The 17,794-nt window shown below is 46.1% G+C and overlaps 6 protein-coding genes across 6 annotated transcripts; 4 read left to right on the top strand and 2 right to left on the bottom strand.

Moving 5' to 3' along the window:
• Window positions 1–278: 278 nt before the first annotated feature.
• Window positions 279–1,596, bottom strand: N7518_005548 (alcohol dehydrogenase family protein; the record flags this gene model as incomplete). Its single annotated transcript, XM_057186475.1, has 5 exons — window positions 279–462; window positions 516–1,157; window positions 1,210–1,304; window positions 1,371–1,422; window positions 1,472–1,596. The coding sequence occupies 5 exons, from the start codon at window positions 1,594–1,596 to the stop codon at window positions 279–281; spliced, it is 1,098 nt and encodes a 365-aa protein (XP_057043245.1).
• A 366-nt stretch (window positions 1,597–1,962) lies between these two features.
• N7518_005547 (aldehyde dehydrogenase family protein) lies at window positions 1,963–3,879 on the top strand (the record flags this gene model as incomplete). Its single annotated transcript, XM_057186474.1, has 8 exons — window positions 1,963–2,335; window positions 2,400–2,481; window positions 2,545–2,782; window positions 2,846–2,933; window positions 2,988–3,607; window positions 3,659–3,724; window positions 3,778–3,818; window positions 3,867–3,879. 8 exons carry the CDS (start codon window positions 1,963–1,965, stop codon window positions 3,877–3,879), a joined length of 1,521 nt encoding a protein of 506 aa, XP_057043244.1.
• A 1,178-nt stretch (window positions 3,880–5,057) lies between these two features.
• N7518_005546 (uncharacterized protein) lies at window positions 5,058–10,162 on the top strand (the record flags this gene model as incomplete). Its single annotated transcript, XM_057186473.1, has 13 exons — window positions 5,058–5,090; window positions 5,145–5,472; window positions 5,525–6,025; window positions 6,073–6,572; window positions 6,630–6,767; window positions 7,486–8,247; window positions 8,516–8,652; window positions 8,703–9,025; window positions 9,087–9,313; window positions 9,371–9,452; window positions 9,501–9,550; window positions 9,607–9,770; window positions 9,826–10,162. The coding sequence occupies 13 exons, from the start codon at window positions 5,058–5,060 to the stop codon at window positions 10,160–10,162; spliced, it is 3,582 nt and encodes a 1,193-aa protein (XP_057043243.1).
• A 1,846-nt stretch (window positions 10,163–12,008) lies between these two features.
• N7518_005545 (aminoglycoside phosphotransferase family protein) lies at window positions 12,009–12,973 on the top strand (the record flags this gene model as incomplete). The annotated part of the gene is made up of 2 exons (XM_057186472.1): window positions 12,009–12,546; window positions 12,621–12,973. 2 exons carry the CDS (start codon window positions 12,009–12,011, stop codon window positions 12,971–12,973), a joined length of 891 nt encoding a protein of 296 aa, XP_057043242.1.
• A 1,966-nt stretch (window positions 12,974–14,939) lies between these two features.
• N7518_005544 (uncharacterized protein) lies at window positions 14,940–16,579 on the top strand (the record flags this gene model as incomplete). Its single annotated transcript, XM_057186471.1, has 2 exons — window positions 14,940–15,401; window positions 15,455–16,579. 2 exons carry the CDS (start codon window positions 14,940–14,942, stop codon window positions 16,577–16,579), a joined length of 1,587 nt encoding a protein of 528 aa, XP_057043241.1.
• Window positions 16,580–16,636: 57 nt separating this feature from the next.
• Window positions 16,637–16,852, bottom strand: N7518_005543 (uncharacterized protein; the record flags this gene model as incomplete). Its single annotated transcript, XM_057186470.1, has 1 exon — window positions 16,637–16,852. One exon carries the CDS (start codon window positions 16,850–16,852, stop codon window positions 16,637–16,639), a length of 216 nt encoding a protein of 71 aa, XP_057043240.1.
• Window positions 16,853–17,794: the final 942 nt, after the last annotated feature.

The raw sequence follows: 17,794 nt of genomic DNA, 5'->3' as shown, positions 1-17,794 counted from the left end.
CCCAGTCGTCTCAAAGCTTCCACTTACCTTTATTTCTCGGGAATTCATGCTATTGGAATAGATATCTAGGTAGTCTCTCACCGCGGCAGACAGCCCCTTTCAGGCTTTTCAAGCTCATCATGGGCTATCATCTGTGGTATAAGAGAGGCCCCCAGGTCCAAAAAAAAGAAAGCGCTACCTTGTCATTATGCCTAATCGCCCATGCTAGTGATCGCGATTTACAGATGGGTTGAACTTGACGTGTAGGTAGGTACTTGATTATGTTCAATTCAATTCAGCTATTTCGAAATGTTGAGGATGACCTTTCTCGCTTTTCTTTGCTCAAAGATCTCATAACCCTTGGCAGCATCATCAAGAGGTAACTCATGCGTAATGTAGCTTTGCATTTTCTCCTGGTTTTCCGTCAAGCACTGCAACGCATCCTCGAACACGGTACGGACAGGTACGCGTCCAAAGTTAACACTAGGGCATGAAGTTAGACCGGGTAACCTAATCGAGGGTGGGAAGAAACTAACGTGATGTTTTTCTGATAGCATTCAAGGCCTGTGAAGGGTAGCTCGCCTTGATGGAAGCCCACTGATGACAAAACACCACATGGGCGTAGTAGATCAAATGCAGAGCGAAGTGCGGGTTTATTTCCGACAACCTCAACAACGGCATCTGCTCCTCTATTGTCAGTTGCCTCCAGCACTCGAGCATTAATATCGTCCTCTCCGAGCATGAGCGGGATCGCGCCGAACTGCTCAGCCTCATCCAAGCGGTCTTTAACGCTATCAATCGCAAACACGGTCTTGATTCCTTCTGAGCGAGCTGCAGCAATGGCACAGATTCCTACCGGCCCACAACCAAGAATAACAATGGTCGACTCATGGAGCTTTTCACTTGCTGTTTTCAAATTGAAAGACGTGAGTCTGGAATTATACTGTGTGCGAAGACCCTCGATAGCTCGCTGCGCGCCGTAGTATCCTGTTGGAAAGATGTCGGACATCATGATAAGCAGTCGGCGATCTAGTTTTGCTGGAACATGCTGAAGGGTGCCATCAGCGAAAGGGACGCGGGCGTATTCGGCTTGACCGCCGTTGAGCAAGTTGGTGCCAAACGCCACGCCATTGACGCAACGATTTGTTAAACCCTGAAGACAGAACCAGCATTTCAAACTTTTGATCATCAGCAGCTGGAAGTAAACGATACCTAAGCCTTTAAACTTACCAGACTGGAGAAAAGATAGATACAATCTCATCACCGGGGTGAAACAGGGCGACGGCCTTTCCTGTTTCCTCAACGATTCCGACGAACTCATGACCCTTCATTGACATTGCATATTAGCCTTTGTCATAGTACTTAATTATGCAAGTTGCGATACGACCTACCATGATGTGCCCGGTGGCCGTTTGCTGATGGCCGCGATACATGTGAAGTTCACTATGCTAATTAGCCAATTGCAAATCTTCAAACATGGTACACTCCATACCTTCCGCATATTCCTGCCAATGTGACTCGAATAATGGCATCCGTATCATCATGAATCTGCGGTCTTGGCTTCTGCTCGACGCGGATGTCGAAGGGGCCTCGGAAAACAACAGCTTTCATGGACATGATTGGGAATGTGAACTAGATGATCCTTTCCTTTTTTTTTGTAGGACTTCATTTCATAGATTTCTATCCCAATTTATTAGTTCATCGGTGGCGTCCGGTCTCTTTACTCGGAGCGAAAGTGCCGCGCCGAGAAGCCGAGAGGAAAAGGGCCAAACCTTCCCCGGACCCCGGACTATCGTAGGGACCATGGCTCGACTCTTCACCGAATATCATCTTTTTTTTCATTCTCGGATAAAGATTCTGGAGAAGCCGAATATAATCCACCCGGCGTTTCGTCATCTCATATTCTTCCGTCATATAAGAAGAAGCCTACAGAGATTATCTAGTAAAGTTAAAATTGAAGCCTCCCATCAACCTCACGACAAAATGTCTCTCCTCAATTCTTCAATTCCAATTATATTCAATCAGTTGTATCTGAATGGAGCGTATAGCGCCTCTCATTCATCCGAGTCCATTTCCATCCTAAACCCGAAGGACAACACACTTGTCGCAGATGGAATTCCCATTGCGGACGATGTCGATGTCGACAACGCCGTAAGGTTCGCTGAAGCAGCATTCAATGGTCCTTGGTCGAAGTTTAGTGCTACTGAGCGCTCGGCCTGTTTTCATCGATTGATCAATCTGCTCGAAGAGAAGTTGCCTGGAATTCTGCGTCTTGACTCTTTGACGACGGGGAACCCGGTCTCACTCATTCCGACCCGAGAGAGCAACTACATTCGGAACTGTCTTTTATACTATGGTAGGGTGACCGCGGGAGTTGATTGAAATGTTTAAAGGCACTAAACGCTAATATTGGTTTGTAGCGGGTTGGACAGACAAGCAACGCGGGGATTACTTCCCTGACGACGACGGGTTCGTAAAGCTTGTCAGGCATGAGCCTATTGGGTACGCCGCTCCGCATAACGTATTTTAATTTCTGGACAAAATTAATACTGACAAATCTAACAGTGTATGTGTTGCCATCAATCCTTACAATTCACCAGTGGCATCCCTTTTCATCAAAGCTGCACCATGTCTGGCAACCGGAAATGTACTCATTGTGAAGCCATCGGAAAAGAGCCCGTTAGGTTCCTTGGCAGTTGCAGCACTTTTTGAGCAAGCGGGATTTCCACCTGGTGTCGTTCAGGTCTTGACAGGCGATGGCAGTACAGGGGCGCGGCTTGCCAGCCATATGAGAGTAAGAAAGGTAAGAACAAATATTTAATATCCGCGAAACTCCATTCAAAAATCTTTGCTAAACCACGCATAGATCAGCTTCACTGGAAGCGTTGCGACCGGAAAGAAAATCCAAGTTGCTGCAGCTCAAAGCAATTTAAAGCGGGTCACATTAGAGCTTGGTAGGTCGAGATGATGCAATCTCGAGGAAGTAAGCCTACTGACTGAAAATTTAGGTGGCAAAAGCCCGGCAGTGATATTCGAGGATGCCAACCTGGAAAATGCAGTTACATGGTATGAGTTCAAAGCCTTTAAGGTTGAGAGCAGTATAATGACGATATGCAGGACAATCAACGGAATCTTAGCGCGAACAGGACAAGTTTGTGTCGCGGCATCTCGTGTCTACGTCCAGCGTTCAATCGCTTCCAAATTCATCGACCTATATTGTGCGCGGATGAAGGATGCAGTAAAAGATATCGGTGACCCCCAGGAAGTCGAGACCAAGTTTGGACCACTAGCAGATGCCGCGGCCTTTAAAAAAGTCCAGGCGATGATTGCACGGGCTAAGAATGAATGCGAGCTGGCCGTGGGCGGAAACCGCATTGGCGATCAGGGGTGTTTCCTCGAACCAACTGTCTTCCTGAACCCGAAGCCAGACGCTGAAATTTACAAAAATGAAGTCTTTGGACCGGTCTCGGTTATCAAGACCTTTGATACAGAAGCTGAAGTCATTGAATTGGCCAATGATACCGAATATGGACTGATGGCAGGAGTGTTCACGCGAGACATCAATCGTGCCATGAGGGTTTCTTCAAAGATAGAATCTGGTGTAGTAGGTGTTAATTGCGTCAGTGTGGTATGTCATTTCCATGGTGGGCATGTGTTGTCGTTGGCTAAAACAGGACAGATGAACATCCAAGTACCTTTCGGTGGTAAGAAAGCCTCTGGAATTGGAAGAGAATTTGGCGAATATGTGAGCATTCGATCATCGAACTTTGAGAGTTTGCTATTTACTGACTTTCCCAGGCTTTACGAGCATTTACCGAACCAAAGACTATTTTGATCAAGTAAGACTCTTTGAAACCCGGCTATGAAAATACTCTAACATTTTCTAGTATGAATTCATAGTGCCTCCACCACGTTATGGGGTATCACATTGTTAGCCTTGCTGTCGAATTGCGGCGAAAGGAAAGGGATTTGTATTGCTCATATCTACTGCCTAGTACATGACATGGCTACCGTGTACTGTGAAATTGTCAGGTATTCAAAGATTCTTGCCCTATTTCAGACCTTTCACTGTCAGATCTCTCTTTTGAAACTGTATAATCTAGATAGGGAAAGCTTGACTTATGTTTATTCCAAGGTTCAGTGTAGGATGACTAAGCGGCCATGTGATTGATATGATTGATATAAAAGTACGGAGTACCCTGAGGCGGAGACTGGAACGCCGACACTTTCCACCTTCTTCCCTTCTTCTAGTAGTCACCCCATGATGTTCTCCTTTTTAGCAACCTACTACTCCCATTGACAATTTTGCTCTCATTCTGTTTCGCACGCAGGGCTGTCGGTGCCCCTGGGTCCCCTCTTCACGAGTTAGTTAATGTTTAGCGAAAGTGGATGGCCATGTGATTTGTGGGGCTCCCACGGACGGGCCAAGTGGGGCTGCCAACACCAATGAAGTTTCCACGTGACTGGGCGGATAATTTTGAGCTTCCCATGAGAGATACCGAGCTCTGCATATTTCCAATTTTGCTCTCTACAGAGCTAGGTAGGTCGGCAGGAAGGCTTTCTCCTAACATCAACGCACATTCAAGTAGGAGGCGAAGGTCTTCCATCGTTTTCGGGAACTTTACTCTGAACGTCGTTTCGATTGTGGACATAAACCACCAGTGCTCCACTTTTTGGAGTCGCCGAAAAGCAAAAAAAAAAAAAAAACAAAAAAACAAGACCGCGGAGGGGAAAAAAAGGAGGAAGTCTAGTGCGATTTGATGTTTGATGGGATCGATGTTAAACCACGTTCACGAGGATTCTCTCGATATATGTCAAAAATACGTTGTTTCTTTCGAAGTCGGATGTATGTGTCCCACTTTCGATATTCTACGCAATTTCGACTGTGACTAGCGGAGCCAATTTCCACTTGAGCTGATCAAGATAAACTTCTTTCTCCTCGGTATCTTGGGTGTGGGGTGACCCCGGAGCTGGGCCCCGGGGCCCCAGATTCAGACACTGGGGAAATTTGCTTTCCTACTCTTCAGGGATTGCTTCGCTGGTTCATGACACCGTACGACCAGAGCTCCATATACAGGATGCATCTCTCAAATTCTATGTTTCGCATTTTGGTCAGTCTTTTGATTCACGTTCATTGTTCATCAGACGGCTCATGTCCTACCTAGATCTCTGTGTATGTTGCACTGGGCAGTGTGACCTACGGATATTGCTCCAGTATCATCTCGAGCACTCTCGCCCAGCCCTCATTTCTCTCGTACTTTGATTTGGATACGCGCAAAAATGCCAGTAGCTTGGAAGGTGCTATCAATGCTCTCTTCCAGGCGGGAGGGCTTTTCGGCTGCTTGTCATGTATCGCATTTGCAGACATCCTCGGAAGACGAAAGTCGATTATGCTGGCCTCTGTGACCAGTGTCATCGGAGGAGCATTGCAAGTTGCAGGTATTCACATTGGCGCGTACCTTGTCTTCCGCTTTGTGACCGGGCTTGGTGTTGGTATGGTCTTTCCTCGCTCACTGCGATCTCGCTAAATATATGATACTTCAAGGTGCCCTGGTTGCTTTGATTCCTCTCTATCAGTCGGAAATTGCTCCACCTCGTATTAGAGGCCTGCTTGTGGGATCTCACGGTGTGATGATCTGCGTGGGATATGCCTTGTCTAGTTGGATCGGGTTTGGGTTCTCCTTCGTTCAGGCTTCCGCGGTCCAGTGGAGGATCCCATTGGCTATCCAATGCGTGCCCCCTATTTTCCTGACAATTGGTGTCATGTTTCTGCCAGAGTCCCCTCGCTGGTTAATATACAATGACCGCATTGATCAGGCATGGGCAGCGTACAAAGCAGTGTCTGCTTCGTCAGACACACCGACCCCTGAAGACGATGAGGAATTGGCGGCAAACTTTGCCAATCTATGCAGTATGATCCGTATGGAAAATACGGAGGATCATAGCTTCAAGGCTCTTGTGACCACACCTGCCCTTCGGAAAAGATGTATCATAGGCTTCGTGGTTCTCTTCGGATGCCAGGGAACGGCCACCTTGGTTATTAACAGTACTTTATCCGTCCAAACCCTACCAGGCTTTACTAACGGTAATTAGACTACGGTCCATCGCTTTACAAATCTCTTGGCTTCAAAACAAACTCCCAGCTGCTCATTCAGGCTGGCTGGATTACAATTTCCCCCTTCGGGAACTTGATCAACTCTCTCCTAGCTGATCGAGTAGGACGAACTCGGCTCCTCATGGCCGGTTATACCGGCGTGATAGTGGCATTGATTGGTGAATGCATCTCGGTTAGTATTTTCCAACATAATGGATCCAAAGCCGCCGTCAACGCAGCAATCTTTTTCCTTTTCTTCCACATGGCATGCTTTTCAACTACATGTGATGCAACGTCATACATTTACGCCTCCGAGATCTTCCCTACTCCTGTGCGTGCTCGGGGTCTGGCAGTTTCAATCTCTGGTTTGTTTCTTGCCACAATTATATTCTTGCAATGTGCACCCACGGCCTTTGCTACCATTGGATGGAGGTATTATATTGTTTTCATTGCCTGTACCTCAGCCACGCTTGCATTTGTGCTGCTCTACTGTCCCGAGGTAAGTCTTTATCAAATGAAACTGTCAACCTCCAGGTACTCTGCTGACTCCGAGAAGACTGGGCGAAAGTCGTTGGAAGAGATTTCTGACCTTTTCAACTCGCCCTTCGATGAGAAAGCTCTGGAAGGTGACAAGGACAGGAAGATTGGCGATAAGCACTATGTGGATGAGGTTGAAGATTTCGCTGGTCAGGGGGTGAAAAGGTTTAAATTCATTCACCAAAACTATTCGCACAGACTGTTTACTTGAGAGCTCACTCTTGAGGACTGACTGCTTTGCCAATATCAGTCATATAAAATACCAAGCCATCTTTGATTCTTTGTTATCAAACCCTAGCAAATTGAGTTGAACTTGTTACCTCTATCTCGCCCCAGCAAGATACATTAGAACCTTTTGGTGAATTCTTTACACCAGATTGAAGAAAGACTTGGGGGTTCAACTTCATGAGCAAGCAAAAAAGGGGGAGATAGTTATCACGGTTAACTTTGTGCGCTACTATATATATTGGTCCTGGGCATGTCAGAGCGAGAAAAAGTGTTGGGTGCGCGATAAGATAGGCACCCGGACGTAGCTAGAGTAGATAACCCCGGTCCATTCTCCTTTGCCCGCATCTGCGTACAACATACTCCGTAAGGAGTACATACATGTATTCATCATTCTCTCTGTTTCACCGTCTTTTTCTAACAATGACAAGCACACAACATTGGTTCCCACGATCAATATTGTTCTCGATTTGGAATGTTTTTACCTCGAATATTCCCGGTCTATTCCTTTGGCCGCTTAGACGCCTATTTATTACGTTTTCTTCGACGGCACCGAATGGAGAATATCGGGAGCCAGATGATGAAGAGCGCCTGCAATCTGTGGGTGGAAAACATGCTTCTTATTGACTCTGCCTAATATTATCCTTTAGGCCGATATCCAGTCCTCCGAAAATACGCTACCTACCTTCACTATTCGACCACCCCCTACCGTCACTATTCGACCAGCCTCCGAACGCCGGGATAATCACAAGCTCTTGACAATTGGAATTTTCGCCGAAGTATACCTTTTGGACGATCATATCATAAGGAAAATTCCCCGCAGTCAGAGTGAAGAAGATCTACAACCTATACTACGCGAGGCTCTGATTTACAATATTCTCGGAGCACATCCACGAATTGCCGAATGGCTATCAAGGGGCATATCCGACTATATCGAGATCACATACTATTCTCATGGTGACCTTGTGGAATACTTGGACAGGAATCCAATCACTCCCGAGCTTCGATCCAAATGGTATCAGCAGATCTTAGAAGCTATTGTTTTCATCCATAGCCGTGGTGTTATCCATTCCGACCTTGCTCTACGTCAGTTCTTCATTGATGAGAACTTTGATCTACGACTTGGCGATTTCAATTCTTCGCAGTGTCCTGGCCATGCAGCGCTTGGCTATGAGAAAGCATCACACTGCTTACCAAGAGATTATGAACTTCCCAACACGGAAGCTTCCGACATCTTCGCCCTAGGATCTACGCTCTATGAGCTAGTTACTGGCAAAGCGCCATATAGCGAACTTTATGGGCCGAAAACCGACGATCCGGATATCATCAAAGCTCGACTCCGACGACAAGACGTGATAGACTATGATATTGAATCACGCTACAAAAACGGCATTTTCCCGGATGTCTCTGATGTATTTGGAGGAAAAATCATATTAGGTTGTTGGCGAGGGGAGATTTCTACCGCCCAAGGGGCACTTGATTTGTACTTGCACGGCTGATTTTTTTTAAGGACCATTTCCTGTAAGCGGAATTGTTTACCGACCGACGGTTTCCAATACATTCCGTTCAAATCCCCAATTATTTATCTGTACAGTCCACTCAGAGGAAAGGCCCATACCATTTTGAAGTCATTTGTATTTGTTCCCACATGGTGCCAACTATTTCGGCTTCTCGGGATAGCTTTTCTCCGACCCTCCTAAGATGCCGACGGGACAAATGGTTTCACAACTTTCTAGATCAGGAACAATCCTTTTTCAAGTAACGTGCGTAGCCATCTCTCTTGCTTGGGGCTTTGAAGCCCCTATAGCTGGATATCGGTACTCCGTAAGGAGTGATTGGCCCATCTTTCTTCGGCCTTTTCTTCAAGCACGAGGTGGGACTGGCTATTCGTCCCCACCGGCACGGGAAGCCATCATGGAAGTGAGCATCCGGGGCTAAGCGAGATTACTCGGCATTTGACCCCAAATCTCGGTAAGGGTGTCCTCCCCGCGCTTAAAGAGGTCTCCCTGGCCGCCCCAAAATTCCAACACTGGATAGGAGCATATAAGATGGCATCGTATGAAAATGCCGATCACCGGGAGCCACGGTATATCCTCCCAAAATTCGAAGATCTCCCGCCTGTAGCTGGCCAGCCGCAAGGATGCCTCTGGGGGTTCTTTGACAAGCCTGGCAAGAAAGACGAGTTAGGAAGTAAGTTCGGCCTCTGTCCCTGTTGAATAGCCCGCATATTCCAGGATTTTGACGTTATCAGCTCTCAACTTCCTCAGCCCGTCGGTGGTGCGGGAGGCAGCAAAAGAGATCCAATTCGGGAATCATGTCCAGCTTGACTGGTCCATGAATAATCTACAATTCCCGGGATCTGGACGGGCTACATTGTGTCATCATGTCAAAGAGATGGAGGCTGAGGGCTTTGTTGGTCTTGACGACGAAATTTATATCAATACCCAGACTAGTTCACAGTGGGATAGTCTCAAACACGTTAGTTTTCCTTTCCTCACCTCCAAGTTTTGGTGTTTACAGTCATTCTATACATAGTGGGCGATTCAGGACCAAGCGGTTTTCTATAACGGGCTCACATTAAAGGATGCTATTAAGGGGCCCGAGAACGGAATCCATAGTAAGTGAAATGAATTGTCGTGACGGGCCAATGACTGATGGCTAGCAGACATTTGCGAGCGCGGGGGCATTGTTGGACGAGGCATCTTAGTTGATTGGGTATTTTGGCACGAGATCTACTTTTTGAATTTCAGTCAACTGACTCAAACGCCCAGCTGAGATGGTGGCAGCACCACAATCCAACAAGCACTCCTCCTAGCCCTGACACCAATTGGGCCATTCCGCTGTCAGAAATCGAAGAAACCTTAAAATGGCAAGGCACGCAATGTAAACCGGGTGATATATTCATCCTTCGGACAGGATTCGTCAAATGGCACGAGTATGAAAGCACCTATTCCCAGCGTATCATGAGTTTCCAGCTGACTTCAGTACAGGACGGCAGATCCCGAGGCAAGGGCCAAAGGCGTCAGATCTTGCCAATATATTGGAGTCGAAGGCAACATGGAAACCGTCAGGTGGCTATACGATAAACAATTTTCTGCTGTGGCCTGCGATACCATGGGATTCGAAGCTTGGCCTTATGCTCAGGACTGTTGCTTGCATGAGTGGCTACTGTGTCAGTGGGGTACTCCGATCGGGGAATTATGGGACCTGGAAAAGCTGAGCACACAATGCGCGGGGTTGAACAAGTGGTCTTTCTTCCTGACTAGTGCGCCGTTGCATCTTAAGGGTGGAGTGGGCTCGCCTCCTGGGGCTATTGCTGTATTGTAGTTGCCATTTCCATTTCTTAATATCCGCGCATGGAGAAACCTGTATATTCAAGAGTTCTGCATTGTTATAGTTCCATTTTTTGGATTATATAACATTCGATGTGTACAGTATGCAGTTTGTTTCCATGATTTCTACCTGTATATACCTAATTTTATACTGTTGGACCGTCACATCACATCCTTAATATCATGTTTTACCAGAAAAGGTGATTCTCTCATGACCTTCCAGACTTATGTCTTGGCCAGTCTCCATTTCGTGCAGGAGTCCATTATCCAATACCGAGCTTTCATAACGCAATTCAGATTATTATGTTCGTTCGGTCATCCGGAGACATGCCCTGACTCATGATTCCAGGGTGCGGCAAGTGGTTGATATCAGAAACCATGGTAATAGATCAGGAGAAGTGTTCCGTTGAAAAGTTTTCCCGCTATTCTTTCCATATTTGATCGGATTACTATGATTCGAGAAAGTTGTGTTGGTACACGGAAAGCATTGATACCGAGGTGAGTATCGTGACACCATGAAGATGCATCGCAATAATAATAGAGTCGGCAGGAACTTCAGCAGCTCCGCAGGTTGTAAATTCATCATATCCCCGTATATTCTTACTCTCTGTTATCTGCACAGGTGGCTCGTGCGCACTTAAGATCTGATAAGTACATCCATGGATTCCTTCCAGTGGAGAGCAACTTAAACGAGTCCCCGATCAATTTATATTTGGATATGCTGGACTATCGGGGAAGGCAAACAACGGAACGGCCTCGTGGAGGGCGAAGCTGACCCTCGTAAGGTATTAATGCTAAGGTTCGCAAAGCGCAATCCCCCTCGTTCTCCGATTAATTATCGGCTGCAGCTCAAGACTTCCAATCCCCGCTCAAGGGGCTAGCCTTAAGCAGCTAAATGTGATACTAGATAGAGAACCATCTATAGCAGACAAAGAAACCTAGCTAGTACAACTAGATCCCATCTTGGAGGCAAACCACCTTCGGGCAACAGTCCGCGATCTGATTGCAGGTCCTCCATCGAACGTACCTACAACAAGTACCCATATTGTATGTGGAGTTGGGTTCTATGGTAAAGCCAATCCTTCTGACCTATCATGCTCAATTTCAAATCACAATATTGTCTGTTATCAATACTACAAATTTGCTATGATTTGGGATAGGTATTAAATGCACGATTAATAACTTGTAGGATATGGTAATGTATATCCGCCCTAACTTGCTCCCAAGCCTGTTTTGCAAGTTGTTCCACATTTTCGGAAGAGAAAAAAATGACCGGCGGGAGACATTGGCTGCTGGTCGTCACAATTGCCCGAGGAATAGTAGAGCGATATCACATATTTTTGAGTTGGGATTCCCTGATGGTGGCTACTTTTCCCGCTTAATGCGGAAATTGTATCGGGCACAGTCATAGGACACGAAGTCACGTTGGTGCCCAACACCAACCACCGCCCCCGCATCAAGAAGCGAAGTCATGTAAATCATGTACAATATTGTATGTTGTACTGTGATTCCTCGGAGCTATAAATAACAAAACTCATTACATAGAAAATCCAAGCCTCATTATTCAGTCAAACTATGGTTCGAGAAGCTAAGTTTTAGGAATGGTAGATAGATGTCTACCATGGTAGACATTGATGTGTGAAACCATGGCGATCTTCGGCATCTTCTTCAAGGCTCTCTAACAGAAACTCATGATTTCGGCGATTGGGAAAATGGCGTAAAGGTTAGATAACGAGCCGGGCCTTATATACAGTGTGTTTCTTCCCCTTTGTCATATTTTCCCCTCCTTGTCATCCCGCACCTACCATTCGCACCAGAAATGACATTCACAGCTCAACGGTATGGATTCAGCTACAGCGTTGAGCAGTCCTCCCTCTTCGATTCCTGAGCCTCAGTTGAATGTACATTACTCTGCACCTGGGTTTTGCTTGCCGCATCCCGATACTGTCAGTGAATTTCGCCGGGACAAAAGTAACCTGGTATTCTGCCATGGTGTCGCCATTGTGAAGATCTCACCCGAAGTCGTCGTCAAGATTGGTCCTCATATCAATTTTATCGAGGCTAAAAACATGACGTATGTTGCGGAAAATACAGGGGTTCCCGTACCTAAGGTTTTCGCATGTTATACGTACGGTCCTATTGATCGCGACCCTGATGACTACAGGGGCGTTTACGATACCTACATCTTTATGACTTATATTACCGGTGAAACACTCCAGGTAGCTTGGGATGGTCTCGACGTCTCCGCCAAATGTCAGATTACGAGACAACTTACGACATACATCCAAGAAATCCGCAATTTGGAGAGTGCTGGTTATATCGGTTCTTTGGAGCATGGTCATGTTACTGACCATAGTCTATCGACCTCTGATGACAAAGGTATAATACCCAGATACTAAGAATAAAGCATATAGGCATTATTTACTCTGAACTAACACGTTTTTTTTTGGAAGGCCCATTTAATTCCGAGCGGGATTTCAACACGGCTCTTGTTGAAGTCTACCAAAAGAATGCCCCGAAACGCCATATCAAAGCTTTTTTTAATGGAATGCTTCCTGAATCCCACCGCATTTTGTTTGCACATGGTGACTTCAGGCCTCAGAATATCATGGTGAAAGATGGAAATGTGACCGCTATTATCGACTGGGAGCTGAGTGGTTGGTATCCCGAGTACTGGGACTTCGCGAAAGCTCTACTTATATGGTTCTATCAGAATGATTGGACAGACTACGTGGTTCAAATTCTCCAACCATATCACGCGGAATTTCTCATGCACTCTTTCCTGATGGAAAAGCTGTTGTTGTAGTTAGGATTTTGCAGGATTACGCAATACAAATAACCCGTTGAATACTCGGACAGCAAATCCATTCTGAATAACTCGCGGTACCATCCCCTTGATTCCACTATATCGCGATATAACCGACACATCATCCACGTATCTACTTCTTCGATACAACCAACCCATCACACACATAGCTTCTTCACCTCATTCAACACATCGTCAACCTAATCAGAACAATCCCGGGGTGGTGGGTAAAGGTCACTCTCCATGAGTGCACGTGGATCGTGAGGAACCTTCTGTTCCGCAGCAACTCGTTCGAATTCCGAGAGTTTCGATCTCGGGAACTGAAATTGGAATTCTCTCCTTTTGTAGCTTTTGATTGCCTGAAAATTATACCCGGGACGTGGATCGTATCGCATGCCCATGCCCAGATCACCGATGACGTGGTAGAATCTTCCACGTCCTTGGTCGTCCATCTGTGTGGGGACAAGAGCGATAGCTTGATGATCAGCCTTGTTGCGTTGGCTGAAATAGACTCGGTAGACGTTGTAACGTGAAGGGCCGAGTTGCTATCAACAGATCCCTTGGTCGCGTTCTGCCAAAGGCCGTCTCGCTAACACCAGCGACGAGGCCGTTGACGGCCGTGTTCGGTCCCATCTCGAGGCCATCTTGGCTTCACCGCTAGAAGAAATCGCGCCATACCGGCCTCAGCTTTAAGGGCATCTTGATAATTTAGAACAGTTGAAAAGGCTCCCACTGTGGGTCGCTCACTATGACCTGAATGAAGTGAACGTCCTGATTGATGAGGATTGCAACGTCACCGGCTTGATTGACTGGGAGCTGTCCACCCCACTTCCATTTGGAGTTGGCTTCGGTCGCATTCACACCTACGCTGGTGAATACACGGGCGGGGAGTTTTGGGTACCTGATGAGTTTGAGGATGCCAAACGGGGGTTTTGGCACGAATTGTTTGATGGAATGCCAGCAGATACTCGCGACAAGTTGGAGCAAGATTTTGCTCTTATCCAGGATGCTGTCATTCTTGGGACATTTTTGGATTGCTTTTGTTTTGAGGACGGGGAAGTTATTGTTGGCGCTGTTTCTAAAAAGGCTATCCCCAAGCTCCTTACATATCGAATTCCTTTTGTTAGAGGGGATGAGCCTCCATACAGAGATTAGAGCCGCTTAGCAACCAATTTTCCTACGCAGAATCCGAAGACAACGATTGTTTCCTTCTAAGTAATCCAAATCTATAGACAAATTTCAGGAACCGATTTCAGGATAATAATTGGGTGGTATTGTAATAATCATATTCCGAGAGAGCTGATGGATCTTATACTTCACATGCAGTTAGGTATGATAGTAACTAGATTATAATATCCAAATTCCGCCCATCCTTCAATCACTCCTCTGATAGCTCAGCTGGAAGAGCGCAAGACTGTAATTGTCCTGTTCTGCAAAGAACTTGTCATCTTGAGGTCCCTGGTTCGATCCCGGGTCAGAGGATTTTTTGGTATTTTTTGCCTTAGACATTTTGATTTCTTCGCTCTCTTCCCTTCCTTGCATTTGAATAATTAGTATACTCCTTAGTATGCTGACCATTTCGATCTATCTTCGAAGATGATGCTGAAGCTACTCCGTACTTCTTTTAACATCAAGATCAAGGTTGGAATCTTATGTGTCTTACTAATCGCCGTGGGGTCAAGTTGTGGGGGTCGACCCGTTGGTTTGTGGGTTGCGGGTCGACCCATTTACGGGGTTTGGTGTCCAACCTTGAATATACCCGGCTAATTTGGATTTCCGTAGTTGTCCTCAAAATAACAATCTCCAAATTGTCTCGTTATCTACCTTACGCTTAGCATACAGGTATCTAGATACGGAGTAGGTATGTGCGACTTTCAGGCGGTGAGCTGGGCGGTATGTCCTGCGATTTTTATCAGGGCTTGACGGCTCGTACACTTTGAGCTTTGAGGACGCAACCACCTGAACAATGCCGAACACTCTGCCTCTTCTGAGAGGTCAAATTACCTACTCCAAGGCTCAAAAAGAAGAGATCAACATATTACGTCGACTCGAATATCCCAACCGACAAAAGAAGTTCTTTGCCAACCTCTCTAACAATAATCAGGATTGGATCAAGGATGTTATAACCCACCATTTGGGCCTTCGATCGAATGATTTGTGTGAAGTGGCTGATGTTCAATATTGGTTGCATGGAAGTTTCAACGTCTGTATTCCAGTCTCTATCAACGATTGGCAAGCCAGAAAACAGTCGGGAACTCGAGTTCTCCTTCGATTGCCTCTTCCATACCGCCTGGGCGAGGACTTTTGTCCGGGAAATTGCGATGAGAAAATTCGATGCGAAGCTGGAACGTATGCTTGGCTGCAAGAGAATTGCCCTGATATCCCCATTCCTCGTCTTTATGGCTTTGCCACTTCCGATGGACAAACTGTGCGGTTTTTCTGTTCCCCCTCATCAACCGAGGCCATACTGATGTTGACCAGCTCTCGCATATCGAGAGTCTTCCTTTGCTAAGCCGCTGTTTCCAACACTTCCGCCGCTTGCTTCTGTCGTTTTTTGGCCATTCGCTTCCTTCCTCATACGTTTCCCACCCATCACGAATCTCGAGATATGAAGGCGACGCCTTGCCTCCGGGTTACATGGTTATCGAGTACATTGAGAGTAATAGGGGGCAAATGCTTTCGTCAACCTGGCTGAAAAGAAATCAAGATCCTCGCTACCGGCGCATGCTTTTTCGCGATTTCTCTCGAATATTGCTAAGTCTAGCGCGTATTCCTCTTCCATCAATTGGCTCATTTGTTATCGACAAAGACGGCTACCTTCAGTTGGCAAACCGTCCTTTGTCACTCGAAATTCAAGACCTAGAAAATGATCACATCCCTACGAATATGCCACGGTCCCAGACGTACTCGGCCGCTGACTCATATATCATGGATCTTCTTGGACTTCATAATAGCCGGCTCAGAAACCAAGCCAATGCGATAAACAACTTGAGTGATTACATATACCAAGCATCGGCTTTGACTGGGATGCAAGCAACTTTTCCATCATTCTTCACGAAAGAACTCTGCCGTGGCCCTTTCACTTTCATTCTCACCGATCTCCACCAAAGCAATATTTTTGTTGACGACGATTGGCATATCACTTCCCTAATCGACCTTGAGTGGGCTTGCTCTCGTCCAACCGAAATGATCCGTACACCTACGTGGCTTACAAACAAAGCTGTCGACGAGATTTCCGAAGATGCAGTCGAGTATGAAGCAGTCAGGTCCGAATTTATGGAAATTATGGAAAATGAAGAAGGGTTGTTAGGGGAGGCTTCTGGAAAGGCAAACCTCTCTGGGATAATGGACCGGAGCTGGCGATCTGGAACTTTCTGGTTCTCCCTTGCACTTGCAAGCCCAACTGGTCTCTTTTCGGTTTTTTACAAGCAAATCCAGCCCCGCTTTAGTCAATATTGTAAAAATCCGGCTGAGGCCTTCCAAGAGACAATGTCATGGTACTGGGCCCAGGATTTTGTGAGGGTTGGGGCCAAAAAGCGGCAAGATAGAATTGAGTACGATACTCGCTTGAGGGCAGCATTTGGAGTTTCAGACGAGGCAGATTGAAAGTATGTACAGAATTCGCTCGAAATAATAGCATATTTCCGGCCTCTAGAATTCAATCTATTTCCCTTTCTCATCCTTTGGTTCGTCTGGACGTTTGAATATATCCTCAATGGCCTCATCTAGGTTTCGTCTAGCTCTATCAAGCTTGGAGTCGTCGCGATGTTTTTTGACGGCTTCTGCCGAAGAAGTGAGCTGTCGTAGTATCTCCTCCACGCTTGACTTGGAGTCAGCGGTTGACTGTTCTCTCTTTTCATGTCCAGGATTTTCCGACATGTTGCTAAGCGAAATGCTATTTCTATGCCATTAATTAGCCCATGGTCACTGGTCACTACACCACTTGTGTTTTTCTGATCTAGTACCTCGTGGAAGATTGCGGACTTCAAGGTGATGGAGTTGTCAGAAATCAAAAGAAAGTCTCCACGCACCTTTTACCTGAATACCCCCTGCTGGTTCTAAAGCAATAAGAGCCTAGAATGGGATCAAATCGTGGGGCTAGCCTCGGACCGCTGCTCTTACACTGGTCTTTTTCGCTACATTCAAAGATACATTGTCATCTGCCAGTATGCGAAACGTCATAATGTATATTGAGGTCCTTGCGGTATTTAAATCCCTCACAAAAATTACCCAGCATGCTCAGTCTAAAAATCGTCCAGATATGGCGTTAACATAGAGGCTTTTGAGTGGACTCTCGGATTATATAGGCAAATCATTGCGAATTCTCGATATGGATCTCTGCAGTCTTCGCAACAGCCTCTCGCGGATTGGTCATCCCCTCAGCCTCCAGGGATGTCTATATTGTATTAAAGATGCCCCACATTTACGCTGTAGTTGCCTTGAATGTCATATTGGCAGTGTTGGAGTTGTGACAACAAACTTTCGAATGACGTTATTTCCTATATTCGAGGCGGTAGGCCACTGTGATTCTACTAAAACGCCCAAGGAGTGACAACGAAGAAGCATAGTACCGTCATCTTCTTTTTATTTGAGAATAGGAATCAGGTAGAATATATACCATTTTTTCCAATCAAAGTGCATGTCTTTTTACTATGTAAACCAGAATATATGGCAGAATTCTGAGTGGTACTGAAAGTTCAGGCGGGATGTGCGAGCAAGTAATAGATATTATTTTTTTTTTTTACAATCCAGAATGAGTATTAAACTACTGCAAGTCGTAAGAGAATCAAGAAACATCCTGATAATCAATAAAGTCGTCAT

The sequence above is a fragment of the Penicillium psychrosexuale genome (assembly GCF_028828465.1).
Source record: "Penicillium psychrosexuale strain IBT 29551 chromosome Unknown utg000003l, whole genome shotgun sequence".
NCBI lineage: Eukaryota > Fungi > Ascomycota > Eurotiomycetes > Eurotiales > Aspergillaceae > Penicillium > Penicillium psychrosexuale.
Note: the sequence above shows the minus strand (reverse complement) of the source record. Positions and strands in the feature narration are given on the sequence as shown.